Source organism: Ostrea edulis, chromosome 10 (genome assembly GCF_947568905.1).
Source record: "Ostrea edulis chromosome 10, xbOstEdul1.1, whole genome shotgun sequence".
Classification (NCBI taxonomy): domain Eukaryota; kingdom Metazoa; phylum Mollusca; class Bivalvia; order Ostreida; family Ostreidae; genus Ostrea; species Ostrea edulis.
Window position 1 is genome coordinate 19,505,355 of NC_079173.1, and position 27,821 is coordinate 19,533,175.

The 27,821-nt window shown below is 37.3% G+C and overlaps 1 protein-coding gene across 1 annotated transcript in view; it reads right to left on the bottom strand.

Annotated features, from left to right (window-relative positions):
* Positions 1-3,364: 3,364 nt before the first annotated feature.
* Positions 3,365-27,821, bottom strand: part of LOC125665251 (cadherin-23-like) — a 34,791-nt gene continuing 10,334 nt past the window's right edge. The window contains exons 3-21 of the mRNA XM_056152167.1: positions 26,322-26,498; positions 26,078-26,153; positions 22,739-22,908; positions 21,094-21,261; positions 20,528-20,643; positions 19,616-19,793; positions 18,725-18,886; positions 13,656-13,793; positions 13,273-13,395; positions 12,836-13,024; positions 12,193-12,392; positions 11,692-11,816; positions 11,245-11,477; positions 10,086-10,244; positions 9,274-9,490; positions 8,246-8,301; positions 5,503-5,563; positions 4,828-5,393; positions 3,365-4,514 (exon numbers count right to left, since the gene is read on the bottom strand). Of these exons, the coding sequence (XP_056008142.1) occupies positions 5,360-5,393; positions 5,503-5,563; positions 8,246-8,301; positions 9,274-9,490; positions 10,086-10,244; positions 11,245-11,477; positions 11,692-11,816; positions 12,193-12,392; positions 12,836-13,024; positions 13,273-13,395; positions 13,656-13,793; positions 18,725-18,886; positions 19,616-19,793; positions 20,528-20,643; positions 21,094-21,261; positions 22,739-22,908; positions 26,078-26,153; positions 26,322-26,498 (2,582 nt within the window). The 3' untranslated portion in view covers positions 3,365-4,514; positions 4,828-5,359. The remainder of the gene's footprint in view (positions 4,515-4,827; positions 5,394-5,502; positions 5,564-8,245; positions 8,302-9,273; positions 9,491-10,085; positions 10,245-11,244; positions 11,478-11,691; positions 11,817-12,192; positions 12,393-12,835; positions 13,025-13,272; positions 13,396-13,655; positions 13,794-18,724; positions 18,887-19,615; positions 19,794-20,527; positions 20,644-21,093; positions 21,262-22,738; positions 22,909-26,077; positions 26,154-26,321; positions 26,499-27,821) is intronic.

The window sequence follows — 27,821 nt, forward strand, 5'->3', positions numbered from 1 at the left end:
CCTCATCTTATTGATGGTGAAATGATATTTCTTATTAGATTTACGAGGACATCCTATCGGTACATCGCGGGTCCTGCCTATTGTAATAAATAGTCTTGTACAGCTGCATACGAATGAAAGCAAAGATTGCGTAATTCAAAACGATGTAATTTAGAAGAAAAAAAATTCTACATGATTGACAAACTTTTACACTTTTATACTTTAAATTCTCGAGCTAGACGTTAAGCAAGTTACAATCAATCACTCTCGCTGTTGTCGCCTTGACCACCCTTCATTAGTTCTGGCTTTCAACTCGACATTAAGATCGCCGACGATGCATTACCACTGCACATTTTCATTCTTCTTACCGAGGGAGGTTGGTTGGTTGTATATTGTTTAATGATACTGACAAACAAGTTTAAGTTAAAGGGGTTTCAACAGGATGGGAAAACTTCCCCTACAGAGAGATATTCTCGCGAAAACGCGATTATCCCTCTCTAGCGAAAGTATGTATATCCCTTACAACTGAGAAAAACACCCGTGGAGTACATATCTTCGTGTTTCAAGTGAAAAGAATAAAATGTGCTAAAATATCTGATACTTTTGCAAATATTATGTAATTTAATCAAAACTGAATCACTCACTATTTACCTTGGATTTCAGACTCCTTCCCTCTTACGCATCAACTTTGATATGACATTTCTTGACTTCATTGTTAATTTTATAGAGACACGCGTCATGCTGAAAATGTATGTCGCACTTATTCAATAAAGACACCAAAACACCTCTTTATAGTAATGTTTATTTCTCGCTAAAGAGGGATAATCGCGTTTTAGTGATACAATCTCGCTATAGGGGGAGTATCCCAACCTGTTTAAAAGCCTCGTTTCCAGTCAGCATTTCGGAAATCCTATGGTCGTTATGATGATCTCATTTGCAAAATTTTTAATTGAATACATCCTGTAATTAGGTGGAATATGCTGACGTTTCACGGCCGTGCATACTAATTTTGATTACAGATTACTCCGTTTAGCTCATCAAAGTAAAGGAATCACGGCGGGTGTGATATATTCAATAACCCGATGTGTTAATTTTCTGAAAAGGCTTGGAGGACAATTGTTCTACACATCTTGTTCTCAACCATCAACATAAAAAATCCCGGTCGCGACAGATCTTTGTTAAACACCACTCTGATTCCATGCACAAGCACTATGAAGTTGAAATTAAAAATATGCTGGAGTTCCTCATTGACAATATTTTCGTAGTCTTTGGTGATCAGCTTTTCCAACAATCTGTTGCAACTCCCACTAGCACAAATTGTGCTACTTTGTTAGCTGACCTGTTTTTATAATCATATGAAGCAGAATCTAGAAAAAAATATCTTACTGTAGCCTTCAATGCGACATTTGGATATTTCGACGACGTATTATCTATTAACAATGCTAATTTTCATACATATGTCGATCTGATATATCCCTGTGAATTCGAAATAAAAGACACCAAAGACTCGTACACTTCTGCTTCATACTTAGATATTTTAATCAAAATAGATGTTCACGGCAATATAACAACTCAACTTTCTGATATACGGGATGAATTCAGCTTCTCCATCGTCAATTCCCAAATTTATTTAGCAATATTCCATTTGCACTTGCATATGGTGTTTATATCTCTCAACTGATTCGATATGCAAGAGTTTGTTCTGCGTATGATAAGTTTTTATACGTCCGTCAAAACACGGGACGTACGAGGGCTGTTCGATATGTAAAGTGTATTGTACCACAGCGCGATAACGCTTTGTTCGATTTCGTGGATGATGATACTCTTGAATAGCTCTATTCAATACCTTTTCAACGATATAAACACGATCCTTCATCTCCACATAGTTTTAAAATTATACCGTAAATCTGTTTATTTTTGCTGTCGATTAATTTTTAGCGTTTTTGCGAGTCAGTTGGATTTGCAAAAATATTTTTCTCAAAATTAACTCTTAAGGATGGGTATATATATATGTTCCTGCATAAATTCGCAAAAATGATAAACACAAAAATAAATATATATAGGCTTTTTATTCATAATCGCAAAAATAAATCGACGCAAAAATATCCAGATTTACGGTAGTCATTTCAATAGAGCCAGTCGTTGACCACTGTTGTAAAAATGGTTGGGAAACGGGTTGAGAATATTGAAGAAATTAGAACTTATATGAAAGTTCGCACAAACCTCGGTCATTCGGTAATGAAGATTTTTACTGCATTGGGGAAGGTGATGGATCTGATAAAGTATCTTATGAGACAGTTCGTAGGTGGAGAAAGAAATTTCTGCCTGGCTCAAAGTCCGTCAAAGATGTAGCAAAATCTGGCCGACCTGTGACTGTAACAGGCAAGGCAAAAGTCAGGGAAATAATTGAAAGTGATGGTAGATACACGATTCGTGATATTGCCAAAGCTGTTGGCATATCACTATCGCGGGCATTTCATTTTGAAACGTTTTTGGGAGTATGAAAGAGTTCTGCCAGATGGATACCGCATATATTGACAGATAACCAAAAAAGGGTACGAGTACAAACCGCTAAGCAATTGCTCAAAATGTTTCCCAAATTTAATCAAAGACAATTTGCAAACATTGTTACTGGTGATGAAACATGAGTTCACTATTTCGAACCAGTAAGATTGGAAACAAAATATGGCTAAAGACGGTAGAAGTCCTGTAGTTGTCAAAAGAACCATAAACACAAAGAAGGTTCTTTATTGCATATTCTTCTCATGTGATGGTATAGCCGTACAAATTTCGGTGCCGAAGGGCAAAAGTACTTTACCGGTCGGTATTATGTTACATTAAAAAACCTCAAGAAATATTATCATACCGGTACATGTAAACGACGCCCTTTGTCAGGATTTAGGCATGTTCGTCTACTTCATGATAATGCTCCATCACATACATCTGAGCTTGTGAAGCAATTTTTGAAGTCGGAGAGCAAAACTTAAAAAGTTCTTATCTGGTCATCGTTACAAGTCTAGACAAGCCCTTGGCTCAGTCAGTGCCTCAGAGATCTACCTAAATCAGCGTACCGTGACGCATTTCAGAAATGGATTCAGAGATTGAAATTATGTATTTCAAACCACGGAGAATACTTTGAAGGGATGTAGTGTTCATTTCACTATTCAAGTCGAATGCTTTTGAGATATCGTACAATACAAATTACATATCGAACAGCCTTCGTATTATGTTATGGCGCTGTTCGTCCGGATCCGAGGTCACGATTGTCAGACTTTTTTCCGTAACAGATGCATGTTCGACCTTGAAATTTGGTCACAATTTCTCCCTCAAGAAGTGTAAGAGTGAGTTTGCACTTCAGCTACTTTAGGGCTATAAGTAGGTCAAACAGTTTTCCGGACTTTTATTTTTCGTTACAGATACAGATATTGCCCTGAAATTTTATGCTTCCACTCTCCGAGGGGCGTATATTGTACCGTTTGTGGTACTCGTCCTAAATCGCGACAGGCTACTGTCAATCCAGTTGATGGTGCAGGGGTTTCAACAGCGTCGTTTAAAGTAAGAATTTCGCAAGATCTATGGTCGTTATAACAATCTAGTTTGCCAATACAACCTATCATTGGGTCAAATGCTGTCTGACTTGTTTCATACCGATTTTAGGCCGTTCTAGGCACACTAAGTTTGATTACGGATAGCTCCGTTTGCCTGGTCGGGGTGTGGGACTCTCGGGGTGTGTGACCGGTCAACAGGGGATGCTTACTTCTCCTAGGCACCTGATCCCACCTCTGGTGTGTGTGACACGCTAACGACTACTCAACTGTTCAATGACCGTAAGCGCCGAGCATAGGCTTAAATTTGATGCTCTTCTCTGGCAGTGGTGAGGTCTTCATATGAGTGAACATTCGCGAGAGGTACGTTAAACAAGATACAACCAATCAAGCAAATACTACAAATGTAGTAACCATTCTCACAAAAACTCTAAAGACTAGAATAAGAATGTTTGCATCTGCTTGACACGAGTAAGAATGCCAATTTCATCACCTATGTGCATACTTAGTTTTACTCATTCAGAAATATATAAGTGAAGAATTGGTAAACAATGACAGTCATTAAGATTTCCATCTGATTCGAGAGATGTTTTTATGAAATGGGCCACATTGGCCCAAGTGTTACATAAAATGGCATGCATTGTCATTTCGGTAAAAGGAATTATTGAAATTGTGAATTTCGAAACTCACTGCAAAGGCCCTTAGCACAAATAGTGTGTAAAAGGTTAAAATCAGTCTGTACATCATGCACTGTAATCAAAGAACAATAACTCGAGCATGAACGTTGGTTTGTTCTATCGTCCTTCTCGAGAATGTTTTCATTTATATGGAGACGTTACCATTGCCGATGAAGGGCTGGAAATTTGGGCCTATGCTCGGTACATGCAGCCTTTAAGTACGAAGGGATCTTTATCGTGTCACACCTGCTGTGACACGGGGCATCGGTTTTTGTGGTCTCATCCGAGGAACGACCATTTAGTCGCCTCTTTTCTACAAACAACAATGATTTAAAATGTACATCTTGAAAAATTTGTTACAATTTTTACAGTCATATTTAGGTACGGGCGAGTGTCACAGGGTAATGCACTTTGATTTCATTTGATATTAGCACGTGTGTACTTACATATGTATGTTTGTTTCAGACTATAATTTACAGTGCCATCAATACAATATTGAAAACAACGATTGTTTTTCTTTATGGTTACTTCGAACCCGATAACATATCACATATGATTGAGTTCAACATACATTGTACGTTGCGAATCTTGTTGTGTAGAAAGTTGATTTTATTGTTTTAGCTTACCTGAGCTGAAAGCTTAAGTGGGCCTTTCTGATCACCCGTTGTCTGTCGTCTGTCCACTTCATACTTTAGAATTCTCCAAAACCAGTGGGCCAATTAAAAAAAAACAAAACAACGCAAATCATCCTTGAATGAAGGGGATGCATGCCCCCTTCAAATATAAGTGAAATATTCTCGAACAATATTCAATCAAGTCAAAATATGAATATTGCGATGAAATGATTGAGAAGTCAATCATTCCAAAATCAAATTGGTAAATTTCCGGGGACAGATAAAGTAAATGCTATCCTAAAATTGTTATTCAATATTGCGTCATCACATTTCTAGTGTCTGTAAATTAATAGTTGCAGTTCAAAAGTGATGAACATCGTACAGTAAATTGCAATTTTGATTTAAGTCTGAGTTTATTTCATGATCCCAGGGCCAGGCCTTTGGGAGGTGAGAAAGTAATACCGTCAACGAATAAATTCTCCAGTTTCATACACTTAACAGCGACGGAAGTACAATGTACGAGGATCGATGAACAGATCCGCCATCAAATATGTAGGTTTGGTATATTTTGTCCATACCTACAACAGAAAATAAAAATGCCTCTTCACTATATCTACTTATTCCGGCTTGGTTTTAAATTTTACTTCGAACATTTCAAATCCGGATGCAAGTGAAAACCACTCTTACTTGTGGTCACGTGATCCCCACGCTTCCCAGTTTTTCTTCCAGCTGTGTTTGGGTGGATTTCCTGTTCAGAATTTAAAACAGTAGATTTGGTTGTTTATACATGTATGTAGTATTAATAATGTATATGCAGTATCAGTCATGTATATGTAGTATTAGTCATTTATATGTAGTATTAGTCATGTATATGTAAAATTAGTCGTGTATATGTAATATTAGTCATGTATATGTAGTATTAGTCATGTATATGTAATATTTGTCGTGTATATTTAGTATTAGTCGTGTATATGTAGTATTAGTCGTGTGTATGTAGGTAGTATTAGTCGTGTATATTTAGTATTAGTCGTGTATATGTAGTATTAGTCATGTAGATGTAGTATTAGTCATGTATATGTAATATTTGTCGTGTATATTTAGTTTTAGTCGAGTATATTTAGTATTAGTCGTGTATATGTAGTATTAGTCATGTAGATGTAGTATTAGTTGTGAGTATGTAGTATTAGTCGTGTATATGTAGTATTAGTCGTGTATATGTAATATTAGTCATGTATATGTAGTATTAGTCATGTATATGTAATATTTGTCGTGTATATTTAGTATTAGTCGTGTATATGTAGTATTAGTCGTGTGTATGTAGGTAGTATTAGTCGTGTATATTTAGTATTAGTCGTGTATATGTAGTATTAGTCATGTAGATGTAGTATTAGTCATGTATATGTAATATTTGTCGTGTATATTTAGTTTTAGTCGAGTATATTTAGTATTAGTCGTGTATATGTAGTATTAGTCATGTAGATGTAGTATTAGTTGTGAGTATGTAGTATTAGTCGTGTATATGTAGTATTAGTCGTGTATATGTAATATTAGTCATGTATATGTAGTATTAGTCATGTATATGTAATATTTGTCGTGTATATTTAGTATTAGTCGTGTATATTTAGTATTAGTCGTGTATATGTAGTATTAGTCATGTAGATGTAGTATTAGTTGTGAGTATGTAGTATTAGTCGTGCATATGTAGTATTAGTCGTGTATATGTAGTATTAGTCATGTATATGTAGTATTAGTCGTATTTATGTAGTATTTGTCGTGTATATGTAGTATTAGTCATGTAGATGTAGTATTAGTCGTGTATATGTAGTATCAGTCATGTATATGTTATATTAGTCGTGTTTAACTCGTATGTATGTAGTATTAGTCGTATTTATGTAGTATTAGTTATGTATATGTAGTATTAGTCTTCGTGTATATGTAGTATTAGTCATGTATATGTAGTATTAGTCATGTATATGTAGTATTTGTCGTGTATATGTAGTATTAGTCATGTTGATGTAGTATTAGTCGTGTATATGTAGTATCAGTCATGTATATGTTATATTAGTCGTATATATGTAGTATTAGTCGTATTTATGCAGTATTAGTCATGTATATGTAGTATCAGTCATGTATATGTTATATTAGTCGTATATATGTAGTATTAGTCGTATTTATGCAGTATTAGTCATGTATATGTAGTATCAGTCATGTATATGTAGTATTAGTCCTGTATATGTAGTATTAGTCATGTATATGTAGTATTAGTTGTGAGTATGTAGTATTTGTCGTGTATATGTAGTATTTGTCGTGTATATGTAGTATTAGTCATGTATATGTAGTATTAGTCATGTATATGCAGTATCAGTCATGTATATGTAGTAGTAGTCGTGTGTATGTAGGTAGTATTAGTCATATATAAGTAGCATTAGTCGTGTATATGTAGTATTAGTTGTGTGTATGTAGTATTAGTTGTGTGTATGTAGGTAGTATTAGTCATGTATATGTAGTATTAGTCGTGTATGTGTAGTATTAGTCGTGTATGTGTAGTATTAGTCCTGTATATAGTTGCGTATCTAGTTGTTTATCCCTTTCTCAAGTTACAACAGAAGGAACTTGATGATTCAACCGTTACATCTTGCATTCATTGGTCGTATTTCTACAAGATTTCATGATATGCTATGTACATATATAAGGAGATAAGACTCGAACGTGTAAAATTATGTTAACGTATGATACGGGGAATAAGTAAATACGCAGATGAAAAAAAACCGCCGGAGCAGTCAATTTCGTTAAAATATTCACAAATAGTCGGTTGGTTGATTGATTGTATGTTTTTTAACGTCTCTCTCGAGAATATTTCACTCATATGGAGACGTTAGTGGATACAAATCCATTTTACATAGGTTTCCTTCACAATTTTTGTAAAAAAAATGTCCTATCATTAAATCGGAAAAGTTTTTTCTTCAGAATAGAAGAAAGTATATAACTTGTTCAGCACATTTTATCAACAACTGTTGTATTACATTCAATTTTTCTATTTTGTACTGCTTATAGGAGTTATGAGATTGATCACTGTTCGTTATCTACACCTTTCATTCAACATAGCAAATAACTGGTCTGGTTCATCCAGACGCCCCTCAGCATATACACAAACGTCGCGACGACCCAGATTAAGCAGTACCATCCAAGGACAGATCACTCTAAGCACGAACAGTACGCAAACATTTCATCTTCCTTAGAACTCCCTTGTATTTTTCAACCGGACAAGAACGAATGTCTACTTTTCAGTCTTGAATTTAGAAATCTTTCCGTGAAACACAAGTACATGTATTTCTTAGTTACGAGTAGTTGTAAAGGGGAAAGTGCATTGAGTCTTTATTGAAGTTTTTGTTAGTGTACATAGTTTCCTTAATGAAAACAAATTACTTACTTTGCTGCAATCTGATTTGTTCTTTTTGGTGAAATGGTGGCCATCGATTTACTTTTCTGTAAAGGATTAACCAATCTATATTGAGCAATATTACATGATAATACATGGCACCAATTGCTTAAATTTTTTCCGACACTTCTAGACAAAATCGTTAAAATTATTCAACCACTATGTGAGAAGAAACTTTTGAGCTTATTCGCAAAGAATGTTTCAAAGGTACACAAATGATCAAATGACCTTCAACTTTTGACCTACAAACTATGGAGTCACCCTGTGGTCATATGTACTCCTCATAACAAGGTATATGGTTATATAGCTCAAACTGCATTTAGTAGGATTTTATCATCCAGAACCATTTCTTACCTCATGTGACCTACCGACCTTCACCTTTTGACCTCAAAGTCAATGAGGAGGGTCATCAAAGCGATTTGTGTTGGGCGTTCCATCGCTAAAGCCGAAACTATTATTTATGATTTGATATTTGATAAATTCACATCTCTAGAAATCAAGGTTTTAGAAATAAACGAACGACAGAGGGACTGAGATGAAGATGAAAGAAAGGAATCATAATAACAACATTTCGCAAGTTCTATGGTCGTTATAACGATCTTGTTTGCCAATGCAACCTATCATTGGGTCAAATGCTGTCTGACGTGTTTCAATGCTGATTGTTAGGCCGTTCTTGGCATACTGATTTTGTCTACGGATAAATCCGTTTGCCTGAGCATGATATAGGACTCACGGCGGGTGTGACCGGTCGACGGGGGATGCTTACTCTTCTTAGACACCTGATCCCACCTCTGGTATATCCAGGGGTCCGTGTGTGCCCAACTCTCTGTTTTGTATTGCTTATAGGAGTTATGAGATTTTTCACTGTTCGTTATCCTCGCCTTTCTTAAATTAAAGCCAAATAATGACACACTTCAGGGGCGGATCTAGGAATTTATGACACATCAATTACTGCAGGAGTTTCATGCATTGTAAGCCTGCTATTTGTGATCAACCGAGCCAGTGTTTTAGATACGTACTTAGCATTCGGTTTATAGGATCCGTTTTTACAAGGGAAACTCCCAAACCGAACTATCAGATACGCCCACAATAGCACCAGACCAGCCAACATAACACAGGCTATCGTCACCCAGGCAACGTTCCGAGAGTCCTCCAGGAAGGTCATGTATCGGTCAGTAGTGGTGGTGGGGGCCGCCGTGGTGGATTCAGGAATGACCACGGTCACGACCGCCGTATCTGTCAATGAAAAACGGGAACGTTAATCTTCTATCACGAAGCATTCAAAGACAAATATGAAATACTATGGAGTAAATTGTTACTTTTTAAGAGCACTCTTTGTTTTCTTATTGACGTAGACTAATGAAATACTACAATGTTTAGCGGCTGGAGTGGCATTTTCTCAACTTTGAATACACAATTCATGTGCACCTATTACTGTGCGTATCTATTGCAGAGATATGACGATTTAAACATGAATTTTAACATATTTATACTTTATATATACGTACATGTAATATTTGCGAACACAAATTGGCTAATATATGTCTCTGCGACATATTGTTTTTAAAAAACGGAGACAATTGTTGAGACTTCTAATTATAAGAATGGAGTTTATTTCATCCACATTTTTACGGGGGTGGGGTGTCACACTTGGCCTAAGAGTGTACATGTACATGCGTATAATGCTCGTTCGTTTCACAACCAAAGGAGTGTTTCTATGCAGGCCCAAAGACAGAATCAGAAACGAGATTATCATCTGCATGTCTAATTTCACCACTGATCGATATCTAAGTAGAATTATTTATGTAGATCAGTAATGTAACCCACTAGCCTTGCAGTCCCCCCGTGTCCTGCACGATGGTCGTTATGCTAAGCGTGGTTCCGGATGAGAAGGAAGTCAATCCATTCTTCACGTAGAAGTCTCCGTTACTCTGGACTCCGAAGTACTCGTTGCCCAGTCCTGTCTGGTTCAGCGAGTAGGAAACTGTGCCTGTTAAAATAACTTCCTGTTTAGCGAGTACAAAACTGTGCCTGTTAAAATAACTTACTGATTATCGAGTACGAAACAGTGCCTGTTAAAATAAATTCCTGTTACAATAATCTCCAGCCAAATATTACTGACAATTTGTTGGAAGACATCCGACACAGGTGATTTGTTCGGAGACTTCACAATAAGAAAGAACACGCCATTTTCTTATACAAAGCACACGCCCATTTACTGCATAATTTGAGTACTTCAATCCAAATTAAATCTCTAAAACTATTTGGTGCAATGATAAGAAATAGCAGTGTTTCGACTGTGCGCAAAACTATGGGTTTCTGTAATCTAATGTCTGACTTGGAGTTCTCGAAAAAATCTCAAACTTAAGTTTGAGTTTTCTTTTATTTGAGCAGTCAAAATTGGAGCAAAATCTCAGCCTGAAGTTTTCGATTTAAGTTTCTTTCGAGAAATTCAGGCCTGTATTGTATACATATATATGTGCATGATAATATATTTTCTTTTTAATTGTTTTTCGCTTTTATGCACCTTTTGAGATCATAGACTCAACCACTATATCATACTTCGGTTATAAACTTGCGTACAAAATCATATTATTGGAAAATATCACCTCCATCGATGGCATCCATTTGGAGATTATATTTTGAATTCGATTCAAATTGACAAAACGGTGTTGTTGTGATTTTAACCACGTGAGGGTATATGTGCATACTCTTATTTTTGACTTTTAAAGTGATTTTGTCTATTCTCAGTTTGTGATCATGGAGCCTGGCTATGGTGGAGTTCGTCTTAGTGGCGAATTCAATTTGATAAAGAGATAACCTGGCACCTTGTTTGTTGATCTTTTTAACAAATAAGGTCACTTTGTGCCAGTTCGGCAGAGAAAGTACCATCAAGGGCCGCAGCCCCCTCTTTAAAAAAAATGCTGGATCTGTCCCAGTGTTTTCCTGGGTTCTGGTAAAAACTGTAATATAATTCATCCACTACCCACCGAACGTTCCAACATCTCCGTCGGTGGCAGGTACAGATCCCAAAACGGTTCCAACACCAGTGTTAGGCTGAGCGTAAAACGTGTAGGTGGAGCTACCGAAAGTGGGCGTGTTATCATTGATGTTGTTGATGGTAACAACCAATGAAGCCGTATCTGTGAGTTCGCCATCTGTCACCGTCACTGTACACGTGACGCTGGAGGCTGTTCCAGTTTTATCTAAATCGTAGTCATGACTACAACCAAAAAATATTTGAATTGCATCATTTGGGATATTATAAGTTCAATTATTAGATACATATACAGGCTTGGATTTCTCGAAAAAATCTCAAACTTATGTTTGAGTTTTTTTCTACTTGAGCAGTCAAAATTTGAGCAAAATCTCCGTCAAAGTTTTGACTTCAGTTTCTTTCGAGAAACTCAGGTCTGATCCAAGTTTACAATGTGTACCTAAATGTAACAACCCCTGTGTTGGAATTCATCAGAAATGTCGAACAGTCGATGGAGTATGATTGGCTGGCGCCGGCGTCTGGATCTGTGACGTCAAAAGAAGGATTCCCCACAGTGGACCCTGCCTAACAAATAATATACCGGGTATTACATACGCAGCATGTGGTTGTGGACGCCATCTCGTCCAGTTCTCAATGGAATTATGTATTTTTTTGAAAAGTCTACTTTGAGGAACTAAGGTTACCAGAGGTTCCATTATTTGGAAATAAACACTCGGAACCATTAATGGCGGGGTGCTCTGCCCTCCTTCACGAACTTCGTTATTTTGATAAAGAAACAATGACGTTGGTGCTATTTTGTGTTTGTTTTTGACTTGAAACAAACTTACCGATCCCTCGTTACCAGAAATAGCACAAACAAACTTACTGATCCCTTGTTACCAGAAATAGCATAAAGAACTTACCGACCCCTCGTTACCAGAAATAGCATAAATAAACTTACCGATCCCTCGTTTCCAGAAATAGCATAAGACGCCTTCCCGAAGACGGGAGCCTCGTTTAAGTCTACGATGGCGATACTGAGCGTCTGTGAAACAGAAGCTTGTCCATCTGTGACGGTGATGATGATGGCAAAAGTGGTGCTGGTGGAAACCACTGATTCGTAATTAATGTTCTGTGTAGAGGACGTGGACACCAAACCAGCTAGAGAAACCGGCAAATAGAACAATTTCTAGTCAAATAGGGTTTATAGACGTCTCGCTCATTAAAGGAGATGAGTGAATGCAGTCGAAACTATAGCGATCGACATGATAACGTTCTTTATAATGTTTTGATACAAACAATTCATAGCGTAAACGTCCACAAAGACATGTGAGCATCTTCAGATGATGTTTAAATTCCTTTAGGTAGCAGCGATGAATAATTATATGCTCCCTTTTGTTGGTACTTAACAATGGGGTACAATGCATGTGAAATGTACATACAGAAGACCGTAAGTATATCGGAGCATACTAAAAGTTAGAATATGTACTTGCAGTTGGTTTACAATGCTTTAATAATTTGATGAGAGAGAGATCGATCTGGCCGTTTTCTGAGTAGTTGCAAAATTGCCATGATTGTTTCCTATACTGAATCTTGATACTTACTGGCCGTGTTGAGTGAGAAGAGAGTGGACCCTAGACTTGGATTGTATGAGGCAGAGTACACGTGGTTATCTCCCGCATTCACGTCCGATATAGAAACCTGGAACACGGACAGTGAGAGGGCGGAATTCTCCGAGACGGAGATCGGAGAGGCTAGCGGAAGATTAGTGATAATCGGAGCTGTGTTTATACCTGTCAAATATATCGTCAATCAATTTGAGCAAGTCGTCAATGGTCTATTTAGATCAGAAAACGGATACAGCAATGCAGATATTGTGGCATTGCGCTTTCTTTTATTCAATTGCTTTTTAAAATTAAAAAAAAAACAAGACATAAAAATCCACTATTGATACAGAACACCACCATGATCTTTATTATGTGTGATACCAAACGAGTTACGACATAATTCTTGTACTTTTTGGTGATTAGTGAAGTCTTACCAGATATTATGACAGTAAGAGTACGGGGTCCAACAAGAGTGTTGCCATCATAGACATATACGAACAAATCATACCCGGGCACTGTATGCTGAGATAAGTCAGATGTAGCCAGGATTTCGCCAGCTGTAAAATAAAAATTCAGTTTTTCATTAACAGAGCCTAGTCTCCATATGAGTGAGAGATTATCGAGCGGGACGTTAAACAATACAAACCAACAAACCATATATAGCGGGACGTTAAACAATACACAACGAAGCAATCGAATAATACTAAGGGTGGTGTGACGAACCCACAGTATGAAATTAATCTGTTATGTTACAGAGCAAATTACACATTTAGGCAAACTATATCTCCCCTCTGTAAATGATGTCTGCATATCTTACAATTGTGGATGGTGAATGGACAGGCAGCAGGGACACATGTCATGTTATAGTACAGCTGGCTGGAGTCCGAGTCCGTGGACTGGACCGTGTAGATTACATTACCCGTGGTGGTGGAGTTAGCAGCAATAGTTACGGTGGCTGAAATAGTAAATAAAACACATTCACTGTCATGATCGTGTGCAGGATTGGACAAAACAAGATGGCAGATGGCATTTCCAAACAAAGGTAGGCTCTTAAAACTCTTCATTTTACCGACTTATTAGACGACGAATTTATGAATTTAAAACACTGCCTGGCCAGGGAGGCATCATTAAGTTGATTGGTTGTTAGAATTCTTACTCATGTACACGAACAACTCTAAATTCATTGATCGAAGTTGACGATGTTGCCTCGATAGAATTCGAAGCGGGCGAAGATGTTTCTAATCATGTTTTCAAGCATTTAAGAAAGATACTTTCGGTAAAATAAACTTTGCACATATCTTTTGATGAAAACTTGAACCAGTGTATGCGATTTGTTCCTTAAATTGCCTTGGTTAGATAGATATCTTGACTTGAACATTTGCTAATGTGCAGGATTGTCTTACATAAAACAAATTCTATTTATCTGGTTATTTAAAGTTCAAAACACATATATGATACTAATATGTCTGGGTTTTCTATCTGACAGTGGAGTGTTCTGACCAGAGGCAAACTCATGAAATAATAGAAATTGTTTTGGTATTTTGCAGATGTTTTCTGAAGTAAGACAGCCATACCCTGCTTTCCAAGGAACCAAACAATTACTTTCCTTGTATTGACATGGTGAAAAATTGGGAAAGTCAAGAAAATGACGAAGACCTGCAGAATGTCATCAGTGATATTGTTACAATTGAACGTAGCCAATTATTATCCAATATTATCTATGACTGAACTCATAAGTAGTTAAGGAAAAATGTTTTAATTTTTTCATTCAGGTTATAATCCTTTAGGTTGAAATAAATGCCTATTGTTTGGAGGTTATTTCACATCTCTCGGGATGTTCTAGATGTCAGATTTCCTAACTATGACACTTGTGCTTTCCTTTTTTTTTTTAATTTGAATAAATGTACAGAAAAATGGAATGTTCTTTCTGTGATATTTTGCCAATAGTTTCAGTTGAAAGTTACCCCAAAAAAGAAGAAAAAACTGCAATGATTGAATCTGTTTGTTTATAATGAATGTGTCATTCATGATCTTGCATGTGACATTCAGGGATTTTTTTTACATTACCTGACTCACAGTGGACCCCCCCCCCCCCCCCCCCCCCAATCCTGCATGACTTTACTACAATGAAACTACAGTACACGACACGAGTTTTATGCGTGTTCCACGCAACGCGGTGGAACAAATTTGCCCTAAACACGGTGGTCCTTTAAAATTGTCGGCACCTTTGAAGTCCTATTTTTCCGCGCGAGCTAGACATTGAAGTCCACGGAGGATCTCCGTGAATGCCACCGTGCATCTCCATGGATGTCACCTGTACCTCTGTCGATGCCACCGTGTACCTCCGTGTGATAAAACAAAGAAATATTTTCCGAAGTGATTCACCCAAAAAACCTTTTCGCTTGGCCAGCATGCATACCCCCACCCCATTACTTATTTAGAAATTAGCTATAAATCATTCAATTCTTGTAATTGTTGTTTAATGATACGTTGGTGTCTTCGGTACATATCCGTATGTAGACTTCCCTGCAGACGTTTACACCTTTTTATGAAACGCCCAAATTCTCGACATCCTGTATATAAACACCTGTGTTATTCCTACCACTCGTTGGTACATTGTTTCACGGCACGTGCAACACAATTTCACCAAATAAAAGAAGGGTCATGAACAACGACAATCACATGCCAGTAATTTCAATTTGATAAATAGCAGTTCAAAGAAATGTGTACCATAAGCAATGGTTTATTTTTACGTAAAGTTTTCATTGTAATTAGGAATACATGTATGTGATTAAGGTCAGCTATATACATGTACATGCTTATATTCGATATGAATTTCATTATGTACTCAACTGTGAAGCAATGTGAGCAAAGGATCAAATTTTCATCACCTAAACAAATAAAAATTAAAAGTATCTTTACTTTTAAACAAACCTTTAGAAAACTCCGTACTTTCATTAAGAAAATAATGAAATAAAATGTGCTCCCCTACCTAGAATGCCCATACTTCACATTAATAATAACACGTTTTTTTAAAATAGTTTTAAATAGTTTTTTTTAACTTGATCAATACTTTATTACACGCATGTATTATTTACTAAATGTATATATAACAGCATTTTGTCTTTATATTTTTGTATACCATTGCATAATGGTGATGAGATCCAATAAATTGAATTAAGTACATGTAGCCTTGAAATATCATAAAGTATAGAGTTGACAACGATTGAAATAAAAATGCAGACGTTTTCTCGTTTATTCAGTAACTCAATAACTTGCGCGTTTTCTGAATGAAAGTTGTAAAATAAACGTACTAGGTTTTGGTCAGTTATAACATAATAAGGGGGTAAAATTCATCTAATCTCCGTTAGCAATGGGTTTTGAGTCAACTGTGCCTTCGTGGACGAATAATTACGGCTAGCGAAGATGGAAAAAAAGCCTAGATAGTCCGCTTGCATTGACATGTATTATGAAGGCGAAATCGAAGAATTATCCAGTAAATCCCATGATGTTGCAGTATATATAGCATGTATTTATTTTATTTTTGACCGAGAGGGAGATTATACAGCTAAGCACGTAACATCGTTTTAGAAGGGGGGGGGGGGGGGGGGGGGGTCATTCATTAGTCCTAACCCGGACCAGCCGAAAAATTTAAACATGTAAAGAAAACAAAATGGGAAATAAAAAAAAAATATCAGAATGAAAGGGGATGGACAATTAATCAGAAAGAAATTGTACTTTCAAGATTTATACTAAACGTATTAAACTTCCCGTATCTGCATAACATTCATGAATATCATAATCAATGCTTACCAATGCTCTCTCTCTCTCTCTCTCTCTCTCTTGCTTTCATTACCTAATGCATCTAAAGATTAAATTAAAGATTTTATTAATCGATAGCGTATATGAATAAAATCCAATAATCGTTAAGTCATTTCTGTTTATATTGATATTAGGTGTTTTTTTCATGAACTAGTTGCGTTTGACACCGAGGATTTACATCCTTAAATATTGATTACAAGCACGTAGAATCGGAGAGGGTGTACTTTGAAAACTTGAAAGTTAAGGATATAGCCTCCTAGCTTGTAGCGACCTACCCACTGCACGATTTAAGAACTTGAAGTCGGAAGGGGAAATTGAGACAGTTTCAGACTACTCCCCCCCCCCCCACCACCACCACACCACACCACACACACACATGCTCCCAATTTAAGGTTTTCGTAATCGGACAATTTAAGCAACATTTTTGTTATTTTATTGCTTGTCAAGAAATTTACACAACTTAACCGGCAACGTACCCCTTCTGATACATTGAAAAATATAAGTAATGTTAGCACGGGGCTCTATAAAGTTCAATCTGCAGTTTGGTCATACTTCGTCATTCAATATTAACTTATTCAAAATAAAAGAAAAATGTTTGTCGGGTTAGCGGTACTATGATGTATGACTATAACAATGACCTGTGTATAACTTGTACATTCCATGCAAATTCGAAGGGGTTTTCGCCTCAGTAGAACAATGGGGGTCAGCTAATCCGTGTATTTGAAATCAACAGAAGTGCTAACTTCTTGCGGAAAGTGTGAAATATATTGGGTCGGCGTAAGATACCTGTGATCTTAGACTAGATCTGATATCGCGCCGACCCAATATATTTCACACTTTTCATGAGAAGTCAAAACACAAACTAGTTAACCGTAATTTAGTAAATACTGTGACAAAGACCCTAGGAATTTGCATGGTATAAACTTATTATACAAAAATCATTTCATTATCCAGACACTCCCGATGAACTTTTTTTTTTTTTAATGAAAACCTCTATCAAAGTACATCGAACATAAGTCTCGGTCAAATGTAATTAACTCGGGATTTTAAAAATAAATCATCCGATGTTTTGTATTTTTGCTTCTATTAATTACGTAATAAATTAATTCCAATTTGTTAATCATCGACAATGCTCTAATTTCTATATTGGATCAAGTTATATTTGTCAAGATGCATATTAACACAATGTGATGGAAGTAATTATGTTAAACAGCGCATTTGTCAGAGAGAGAGAGAGAGCACATCGGTAATTATTAAATATCCCTATCACATGTCGTACATGTATGTTTTTCATTTACTGAATATACTAATTCGCATTCAAAACAGGAATTGCTTGCAAGTACACATTATTTAAACATAGAACTTAAGAATATTTTAATGAAGAAAGAAGACTAAAAGAAAAAAAGAATTCAAAACCAGGTTTTCTTAAAAACATAATATATAGTGTTTGGTATCGTTGGAATTGGCTCAAAATGCTGAAAAACAATATAAGTATCAGGGGGGGAAAATATTTACATATTTTTTTTCTTAAAATGTCACCCTTATCTTGATTATTTGGCCTGCGGCACATTTTCACATCTTCCGCAAGGCGCCCGTGGCCAGAACAAAGGGCTTAGCAGCTGTGTGTATTCGCAAATAACACACACCGTGGAACACGGGGGACACGGTGTATCTCCGTGGATTTTCCACCATGGTCTTTCCACGGTGGGGTGTATAAAACTCGTGTCGTGTACTGTACATATGCAGAGTGAATTTAATACATGAAAGGTATATCATGTTTTAATTGTCTGCTGGATTTGATAGAAAGCTTAAAACACTTTCAAAACACAAATCTAGTAGATGACTGCAATAAATGTAATATTTATTGGTGGAAGGTAATGGTGGAAGATTTTTTTTTTAATATAACCCCTCTCCCTCCAATATTAGGTCAAAGTGCAACAAACAATAATTTTATATATATCATTATGTAATCATTTCTAGGCTTAAAGCTTTTTAACGATATGAACTATACCTTGGGAATTAACAAATGACGGCGGGTTGTCTCTGTTGCAATATGAACTATACCTTGGAGATTAACAAATGACGGCGGGTTGTTTCTGTTGACGTATACAATGAAGGTATCCTGCACGGTGTCCTTGGTGTCAGTACAGGAAATACTCAGTGTGTACTGACGTGCTGAGTCATAGGACAGCGTCGGCTGGGCCTTGATGTAAATACCGTAGTACGCTGTAATATGACGTAAAATACTACATTGTAACTATCTACGCAGTATGAATCAATATCACAATGAATAAAACTAGCTATACGCCGGTTTCGAGATGCGTCTAAGTTATTTCCCTTTGGAGAACTCTCGTACATAATAAGGCGTGAAACAACTTGTTTACATGCGGGGGTGGGATAAATATTCATCACTGCATAAATGAATGTGCCCAGTAAATTTTTCATACGGAGTTTCATCTCCTGAATTTGACTGATACACAGACTAAGTAAATGATAAGTATTCAGGGAGTAATTAAATACATGGAATTGATTTTACATTGTTATTTCGTTGCTCGTAGGTATCATACCAAGGCTATTATTGGTAAATATGTTTCTACTTTAGCAAAACATTTTTTTCAATAGTATTTTGTATTTCCATCATTTACATATTGAAAGAGAAGCTGCTTTTATTACATTTTATCGTCTTCCTCACTGACGGTAGGTCCTCTCTGTCTCATCTAGCCATTCAAAGTTCCACTTAATGCACCTCCTACACAGAAGAATTCTCATCTCGAAACTGGCGTATTAACGTATGCTCCAATATGGCTGTACTATATGAATCTAATACATATGTAGCTGGACAAATGGAGTGAGAGGGCAGAGGAGTGTGTGCGCGTGCGTGCGTGTGATGTTTAAATAGTACATGCTAATCCAACATTGAAACAATATGGGCGTTGGTGTCAGTAATATTCTTACTTGTGGTGCCATTGAGTCTAGTGAAGAAATTGTCTGTGGTGGGGTTACTGTTGGCTATACTACACGTCACGGTGTCCGACAGGGACCCGTCCGTAGTAATAATAGTATAAAGGAGCTTTTCCGTATCGTGGTCCTCGCTGATGTCCGTTGTAGAAGGTAAGTTCGTTATAACAGGTGCCTAAAACAATTCGTGTGGTAAGTCATGTCACTTTTAAGTATTTGCAAGAAGTGAAACATACAGCATTGTTGATTTTCCTCCGTTATAGTAAAAACATTTGTCATTGCAATGCAATGGGTGGATATGAAGTCAGCGCGGACTTCCTAGTAAACATCGACTTACTAGCTCTATCGCCGTAAGGGCGAACATTTTTCAACGCAAACGATTTGAAAACATGGGATTGAAATTGCAGTTTTTTAAAGTCAATTTCAATTCACCTTGGTTTGAACATATTTATTGTATATATAATACACAAAAGGTATGAACATAATTTCTAAAAATGAACTTAGTAATACGAATGCAGTTCCATCCTCGTATGATTTATCAATTACAATTGTTGAAAGTGGAGAAACAGTATTTTTCTCTCACAAACTACGCATTACACCACAGAGACTTGCTTCCGTTAAAAACTGTAAACTATAATTTATTTTGACATAATATATGTTGACACGGGCCTCGGTTTTTGCGGTCTCATCCGAAGGGCCGCCTCATTTAGTTGCCTCTTGCGACAAGCAAGGGATACTGATGACCTATTCTAACCCGGATCCCCACGGGAAAGCTTTCTCAAGATTCATGTTCAATGTTTAAAAAATTGCTTAGATCAACAATGCGACATGATACGTATGTCAACTACTGGTCATTGATGGTGCTGGTTACATATTTAAATATAGCCAATCAGAAGAAGCGTTACATACGGAATTGGTTACAGTGACTGTGAGAGTCCCTGTGTCAGTTCTTCCGCAGTCATCAGTAACTCTGAAGTTCAGGGCGGTGTTCCCGTACGGCAGCGCTCCAACATTTCGCACCTGACCTGCAATGTGAACAATGTACATGCGGTCTAAACTTTGTATATTGTGATATAAAGAAACTGATTCCTAGGGTAATTTACACCTTTTCCTATCGTAAATGTTCATGTCTATGGGAAAATGTCACCAAAGGCATAGCTAAACAAAGCGGAGGCTTTTTGGATCCCCAGAGCTATAAGTTAATCAGAGATTTTCTGAACACCTGTTGTCCGGCCTCCGTCTTTTAACTTTATACATTTTCAATTTTTTCAACAGAATCATGACGTCAATTTCAATCAAACTTGCCATAAAGCATTCGAAGGAAAAGATTAACAATAATGTTCAAATGGTGCTATAGGTAACAGCGACCGGTTTATTTCTTTTCAGAATGTTTGATGATATCAATCTTTCTTATTATAAATATAGAAGCGTGAATGTCATACTTGCATATCAATGAATTTAAAATATAAAGCTACCGTTTGAGGTATCAAAGGAGAAGGACGATGTGGTTGTCGTTATTTCTGCAGTGAGAGTATCAAGGGGATCGGCATCAGTCCAGGTTACGGTAAAAATCAGACTGTTTGCGGTCGTGCTGTCCGGAAAAGTCACAGTGCTGTCCAGGTTGGTGATTGTTGGAGAATTGCCTTTGCAACAAATTAAATAATGATGTTATTAGGACAAAATCTGACATAGGATCTGGATATTTGGATCGATAGGGACAACGTGGGTAGGATTTGAAATCATTGTGATGATAAAACTTAACTGTGACGTGGAATACAATGCAGAATATTTCCGATTTGTACAACTTTTTGCAACCAAAATAATTGTAATAAATATAAAGGTATTGAGACGAGTGAGTAACAGAGCAAAATGCGAACATCAATAGCAATCAAAATACTGAACAATAACCAGTGGTCTGGCACATGTATGTTTCTGAATGATAACTATATCAATGTTTATTCGGTATATACAAACATACATACATAAATACCAAGGATAACCCACGAAAGCTCGAAAACTTATTTCCAATGGGGTCCTTTGACGCACGGATGTTTGCGTTAGGGGGTTATTTATGTGGTAGGAAACCGGAGTACCCGGAGGAAATCCACGTGTCCGAGCGGGCGACCGCCATACCCTCTCACTGACAACCACTGGCGATCACAGGGATCGAACTCGGGTCGCAGCGGAGAGAAGCGAGAGCGGTGCCTCTGCGCTACCCGGACACCCTTTGGTGTACAGGTGCTCTGTTTTTAGCATGTTTCTGAACAATGAACACAGGTTCTCTATGAAGAAGTAAAGATAATGAACAGTGATCAACCTCACAAACCCTATACGTAATACAAAATAGGGCTTTGGGTAAACACGGTCCCCTGGACACACCAGCGGTGGGATCAGGTGCCTAGGAGGAGTAAACATCCCTTATTGACCGTGTTTTAGAACAATGATCATATGTTCTCACTTTGATGCAATCTATATGACAGTGGAATAGCTGTTATCTAAAAAATTAGTTTTTCAAATTTACATTGTATTTTTATTTCTCTCAGAAGTCCAAGCCGTTGAAATTGGGGTAGTATATTTATCAAATTCATATGCACATTGTTCCTGTGGAAATCGTATAGCTATCAATACAGGTGGTAAAGCTATCGAGGGCAAAAACATCGTACAAAACAACAGAGACAGAATTTTGACGGGGTGCGTCACGAACAATTCATCATTTAAGTGATGAGAGATTGATCACTGTTCATTATCTTCACCTTACATCATTTAAATGATGAGGAATGAATATATTATTTTTTTCATTGAGTAGAGGTATACCACGAAAAAGAGACAGAAACTTTGCATCATGCGCTACGCGAAATGATGCAGTTTTTCTGTTTCACCCATTCCTTAAATAATCAATTTCAAGCCATATCTTGATGGAGACTACGTACGTTGTGGTCCCACATCGGTTGGAAAATCTTGACAAATAATTTTTTTTTGCCAATATAGGAGCTGACCCCCCCCCCCCCGACCCGGAGAAATTTCATTTTAACATGACATACCCCCTTCGGAACATTTATAATCCCCCCAACAATACAATTAATCCAACATTCAACCACGTCGACTGATCGTAAGTTTTACCTGGCCCCAGCTGTACGTTAATTGCGTATTCCTTCCTCGTGTCGGCGGTCTGGGAACCCCAGTCATACGTACTGCCCACCGTCTGAGCACCAATAGTAGTAGAGTAGGTGTAACCGTCAGTCGCGTCACCCTCCACCTTGTGAGAAATCATTGGCTGTCCAGCAGTATAGCTAAAACAGACATACACTGAGAAATCATTGGCTGACCAGTAGGGCTGGGACGATTCAGGGTTTCCTCGATTCGGTTCGGTTTCGATTCAGAACAGCACGGTTCGGTTATTTTCGATTCGGTTCATGTTAGGTCCAATTTATCTAATGACAGCACAAAAATTAACAATTTTAATGAGTAGCATATTTGATTTCATTTTATTCAAGTTATATAACTATATGTCGTCATTTGTAAACATCATATCTATTTATAATGGCATTTTATAACTTTGATAGAAAAAAGAAAACACTGACAGTCTTAGTCTATTAAGATTTGTTATATTAATGTGCTGCATAAGTTTTGCATTATTAAACAAATCTATAGTGCATCTAAAATGTATATGATATTGTTTTCATTGATATGTAAAAATTCAACAATTTTATCAATTGAGAGTCTTTGAAAATCTCTCCTTTATTGATTTACTGCTCTCATATTAACTGTCAAATCTGTGTCATTACCTACGATGTTGATTTCACTCCACCACTGACAGAAATACTATTTGTCATGTAAAGATAAACTGCAATGATCTTACGGATCATATTCTGTTGGTATCTGAGTGGCGAAAATGCTTACGCTCAACACAGTAGTGATTTAAATCTCTGTTGCATGAAAAACCACATGTTCTGCACATCACTCGGACGCCATATTTGTTGTTTTGGTGTATGTAAAATCTAAACCGAACCGAACCGAAATCCGGAATTTGTAATCGGTGCATCGAATCGAATGGCATGAATCGCGGTGCACCGAAATATTCGGTGCACCGCACAGCCCTACTGACCAGCAGTATAGCTAAAACAGACATACACTGAGAAATCATTGGTTGACCAGCCGTGTCACTAAAACAGACATACACTGAGAAATCATTGGCTGACCAGCAGTATAGCTAAAAGAAAGATGCATTGAGAATCAATTTATCAGCTCTTCTGTGATGGAGGTACGTTCAGTGTTCTGTTGAATACAAACAGTCTCTCACTGGAAACCATTATACTGCGTCAATACTCAGTCTCTCACTGAAAACCATTATACTGCGTCAATACTCAGTCTCTCACTGGAAACCATTATACTGCGTCAATACTCAGTCTCTCACTGGAAACCATTATACTGCGTCAATACTCAGTCTCTCACTGAAAACCATTATACTGCGTCAATACTCAGTCTCTCACTGGAAACCATTATACTGCGTCAATACTCAGTCTCTCACTGAACATCAATATACTGTGCCAATACTGAATTTGAGTAAAATCCGATCTTTGATCTCTCCGTTATTATATCTGTAGCGATATAACAATAATGGAGCGGATCAAAGATCGGATTCTAATCAAATTGCATCAATATTCAAACAATCCCAACCGCTGCGGTGGCATAGAGGTTAAAGCGTTCATCCCGCATACGGAAGGTCGGAATTCGAATCCCGGCCGAGACATACTTAAAGACCCAACTTTAAGTTACCACCCCCAAATTGTTAGCCGTCTGTCAATCAAACATTTAACAATAGATCTCAGGTGAAATGACATCTGCAGAAATTGTGGTCTAGAGCTACCCCAGAGAGGTGTTTTGATAACAAAACAGCCAGTACCTACATACATTCTTTAAATCTTGAGGAAGCCCTGTATACTAGAATTTCGATAGCATTGACCTGTCCATAACTGCTATGTTCTCGAAATTCAATTGTTTTTAAAAAGACCCCTGAACAATGCAATTTTAATATAATTGTAACCCCCCCCCCCCCCCCCTTTATATACATGTATTATAAATTACACAATCAGAAATCAAACAATGATTTGCCCATTAATTTCTAATTTTTGTAACTTATTGGAATAATTTATATTATCAATTTATGATAGCTCTATATTTATAAAAGAAATCATTCATTGAGCCAATGACTGAGAGTAAAAGAAAGAAAGAGGAGGGGGTGTGTAGACTGTGTCATCTAGCCATAGGGATACAACCATTATACAAACACTATGGCCACAGAAACACTACTGACAGCCCTGAGACCCTTCCTGTGTACATCAAAAGTATACACAGCACCCTGATCTCTTGACCAGGTAAATAACAATGACCATAGATGAGCTCCGCCCACATCCAGTGATCCGTGAAGAAACCGTACGGTATTTTATTTTGGTATTTCAGTCGTTAAAACAGACATCGACAGTTCCATCGCGAAACGCTCGGCATCACGTGTGAATGTCACGGGTCCTCGGAGATGACCTTAAAAGCGGATGTCCCGAGTCACAGTAGGTATGGCACGCTAAAGAACCCTCACTGCTCAATGACCGTAAGAGCCGAGCATAGGCCTAAATTTGAAGCCCTTCTCTGGTCTTGGTGACGTCTCTATGTGAGTTAAAAATTCTCGAGAGGGACGTTAAGCAAGATACAATCAATCAATCAAAGTTTCTCAATGAGAATCATTATAAAGCGTAAATTTTCAAACGGTCTCTCATGTCCCATAATTCTATATAGTCAATGTCGTCAATTATCACAATCTTATTTGGTCAATATCGCCTTTACTCTTATTGGCGTCAATACCCACAATTCTATAAATTCAATGGCGTTAATACCCACGATTCTATATACTTACTGGCGTTCGGAACTCCTCGAATGTTTCGCGCACTCGACATAGATCTTGGATGTAATACGATGCCATCCATGAGTGAATTTGATGCACCTGATCCCACCTCTGGTGTGTCCAGGGGTCCGTGTTTGCCCAACTATCTATTTTGTATTGCTTATAGGAGTTATGAGATTGATCACTGTTCGTTATCTTCACCTTGCATTGTTAACTATGACGTACGTAACGTCGTGCAGTAGGCTGTGACGTCAGAGTTGACAATGCATCAAATTCACTCATGGAAGCCATCGTATTACATCCGAGGTATATGTCGAGTGCGCGAGACATTCGAGGAATTCCGATTGGGCGTTAATACTCACAATTCTATAAATTCAATGGCGTCAATACCCACAATTCTATAAATTCAATGGCGTCAATACCAACCATCCTATAAATTCAATGGCGTCAACAGCCACTATTTTATAAAGTCAATGGCGTCAATACCCACAATTCCATAAATTCAATGGGGTCAATATTCACCATTCTATAAATTCTATAAACTTAATGATGTCAATACTCACAAGCCTATGTAGTCACCGTCCTTCACTGAAATTCTTTCATTTGCCGGGACACTATAGAGGTGTTCATTGTTAGCATCTGCGAAATTGAATGTAACATGAGGATGGTGTGCAGATTATCTGACTACAAAGCAGGATATCTTCGAACCTTTGGTCCTTTTACTTACTTTGGTAGAATTTACTTTAAAACTACGACACTATGATAGATAAAACTAGAATTTATACATATTCTACACGACATGCGTACTTGTGGTGGTAAAACTATTTTCTCCAACTAGTTTATATTGTCCTGTGGTCACGGGTCGCCATACTTGAAGCTGGACGGTCCCCGTGTTGGTTTTGACGTAGAACTCCCAGCTATTCACCACGCCGCAGCAGTTAATCTGATACTCATTGTCAGTAGCGTCCAAAAGTATCCCCAGTCCTGAAGTACAAGTACCCTGATGCAAGCCTAACCAGATCTACCTAGTGTGCACAGGGACAATGCAATTTCTCCAATTTGAAAGTTCGTTAAGTTTATAAAAGATAACACTAACTAAGATACAAATGATTACTTAAAGAACAATAATGATTTTGAAATATTTCTGAAGGTTTGTTGAAAGTCAATGTGAACTTATTTGAAAGATAATCAGCAGTGGCGTATCTAGGTTTTAAATATTTGTAAGTAGGGGGTCTGAGGGTGACAGCTCCCCCCCACCCCCCACCCCCAGAAGCTGAGGACATTTTTCGTAATATGTAATAAACATTTCACGAAAATATTTGTAAGCACATGCTTACAGTGCTACACTGTAGCTACGCCACTGATCAGAATTACATGTAGGCTGTTTTCAAAACCACATTTTCGATGTATAATCAAAGACTTATTCAATATTATCGTTATCAAAGTATGAATGTCAAACCCTATTCACATTCATTCTATCACAGGTATATGTATTTTTGTACACTTTCTTCCATTTCACTGCATATTTGTTGAACCCAATAGATGAGCTCATTCCGACAGGAAACACACGTACACCAATAGAGTTGACGACCTCACCATACACCAATAGAACTGATGACCTCTACATACACTGATAGAATTGATTATCTCACCATACACCAATAGAAGTAATTATCTCACTTTACACCAATAGAACTGATGACCTCACCATACACCAATATAACTGATGATCTCACCATACACCAATAGAACTGATTATCTCACCATACACCAATACAACTGATGACCTCACCATACACCAATAGAACTGATGATCTCACTATACACCAATAGAACTGATGACCTCACCATACACCAATAGAACTGATGACCTCACCATACACCAATAGAACTGATGAACTCACCATACACCAAAAGAACTGATTATATCACCATACACCAATAGAACTGATGATCTCACCATACACCAATAGAACTGATTATATCACCATACACCAATAGAACTGATGATCTTACCATACACCAATAGAACTGATGACCTCACTATACACCAATAGAACTGATGACCTCACCATACACCAATAGAGCTGATGATCTTACCATACACCAATAGAACTGATGATCTCACCATACACCAATAGAACTGATGACCTCACCATACACCAATAGAACTGATGACCTCACCATACACCAATAGAACTGATGATCTCACCATACACCAATAGAACTGATGACCTCACCATACACCAATAGAACTGATTATATCACCATACACCAATAGAACTGATGACCTCACCATACACCAAT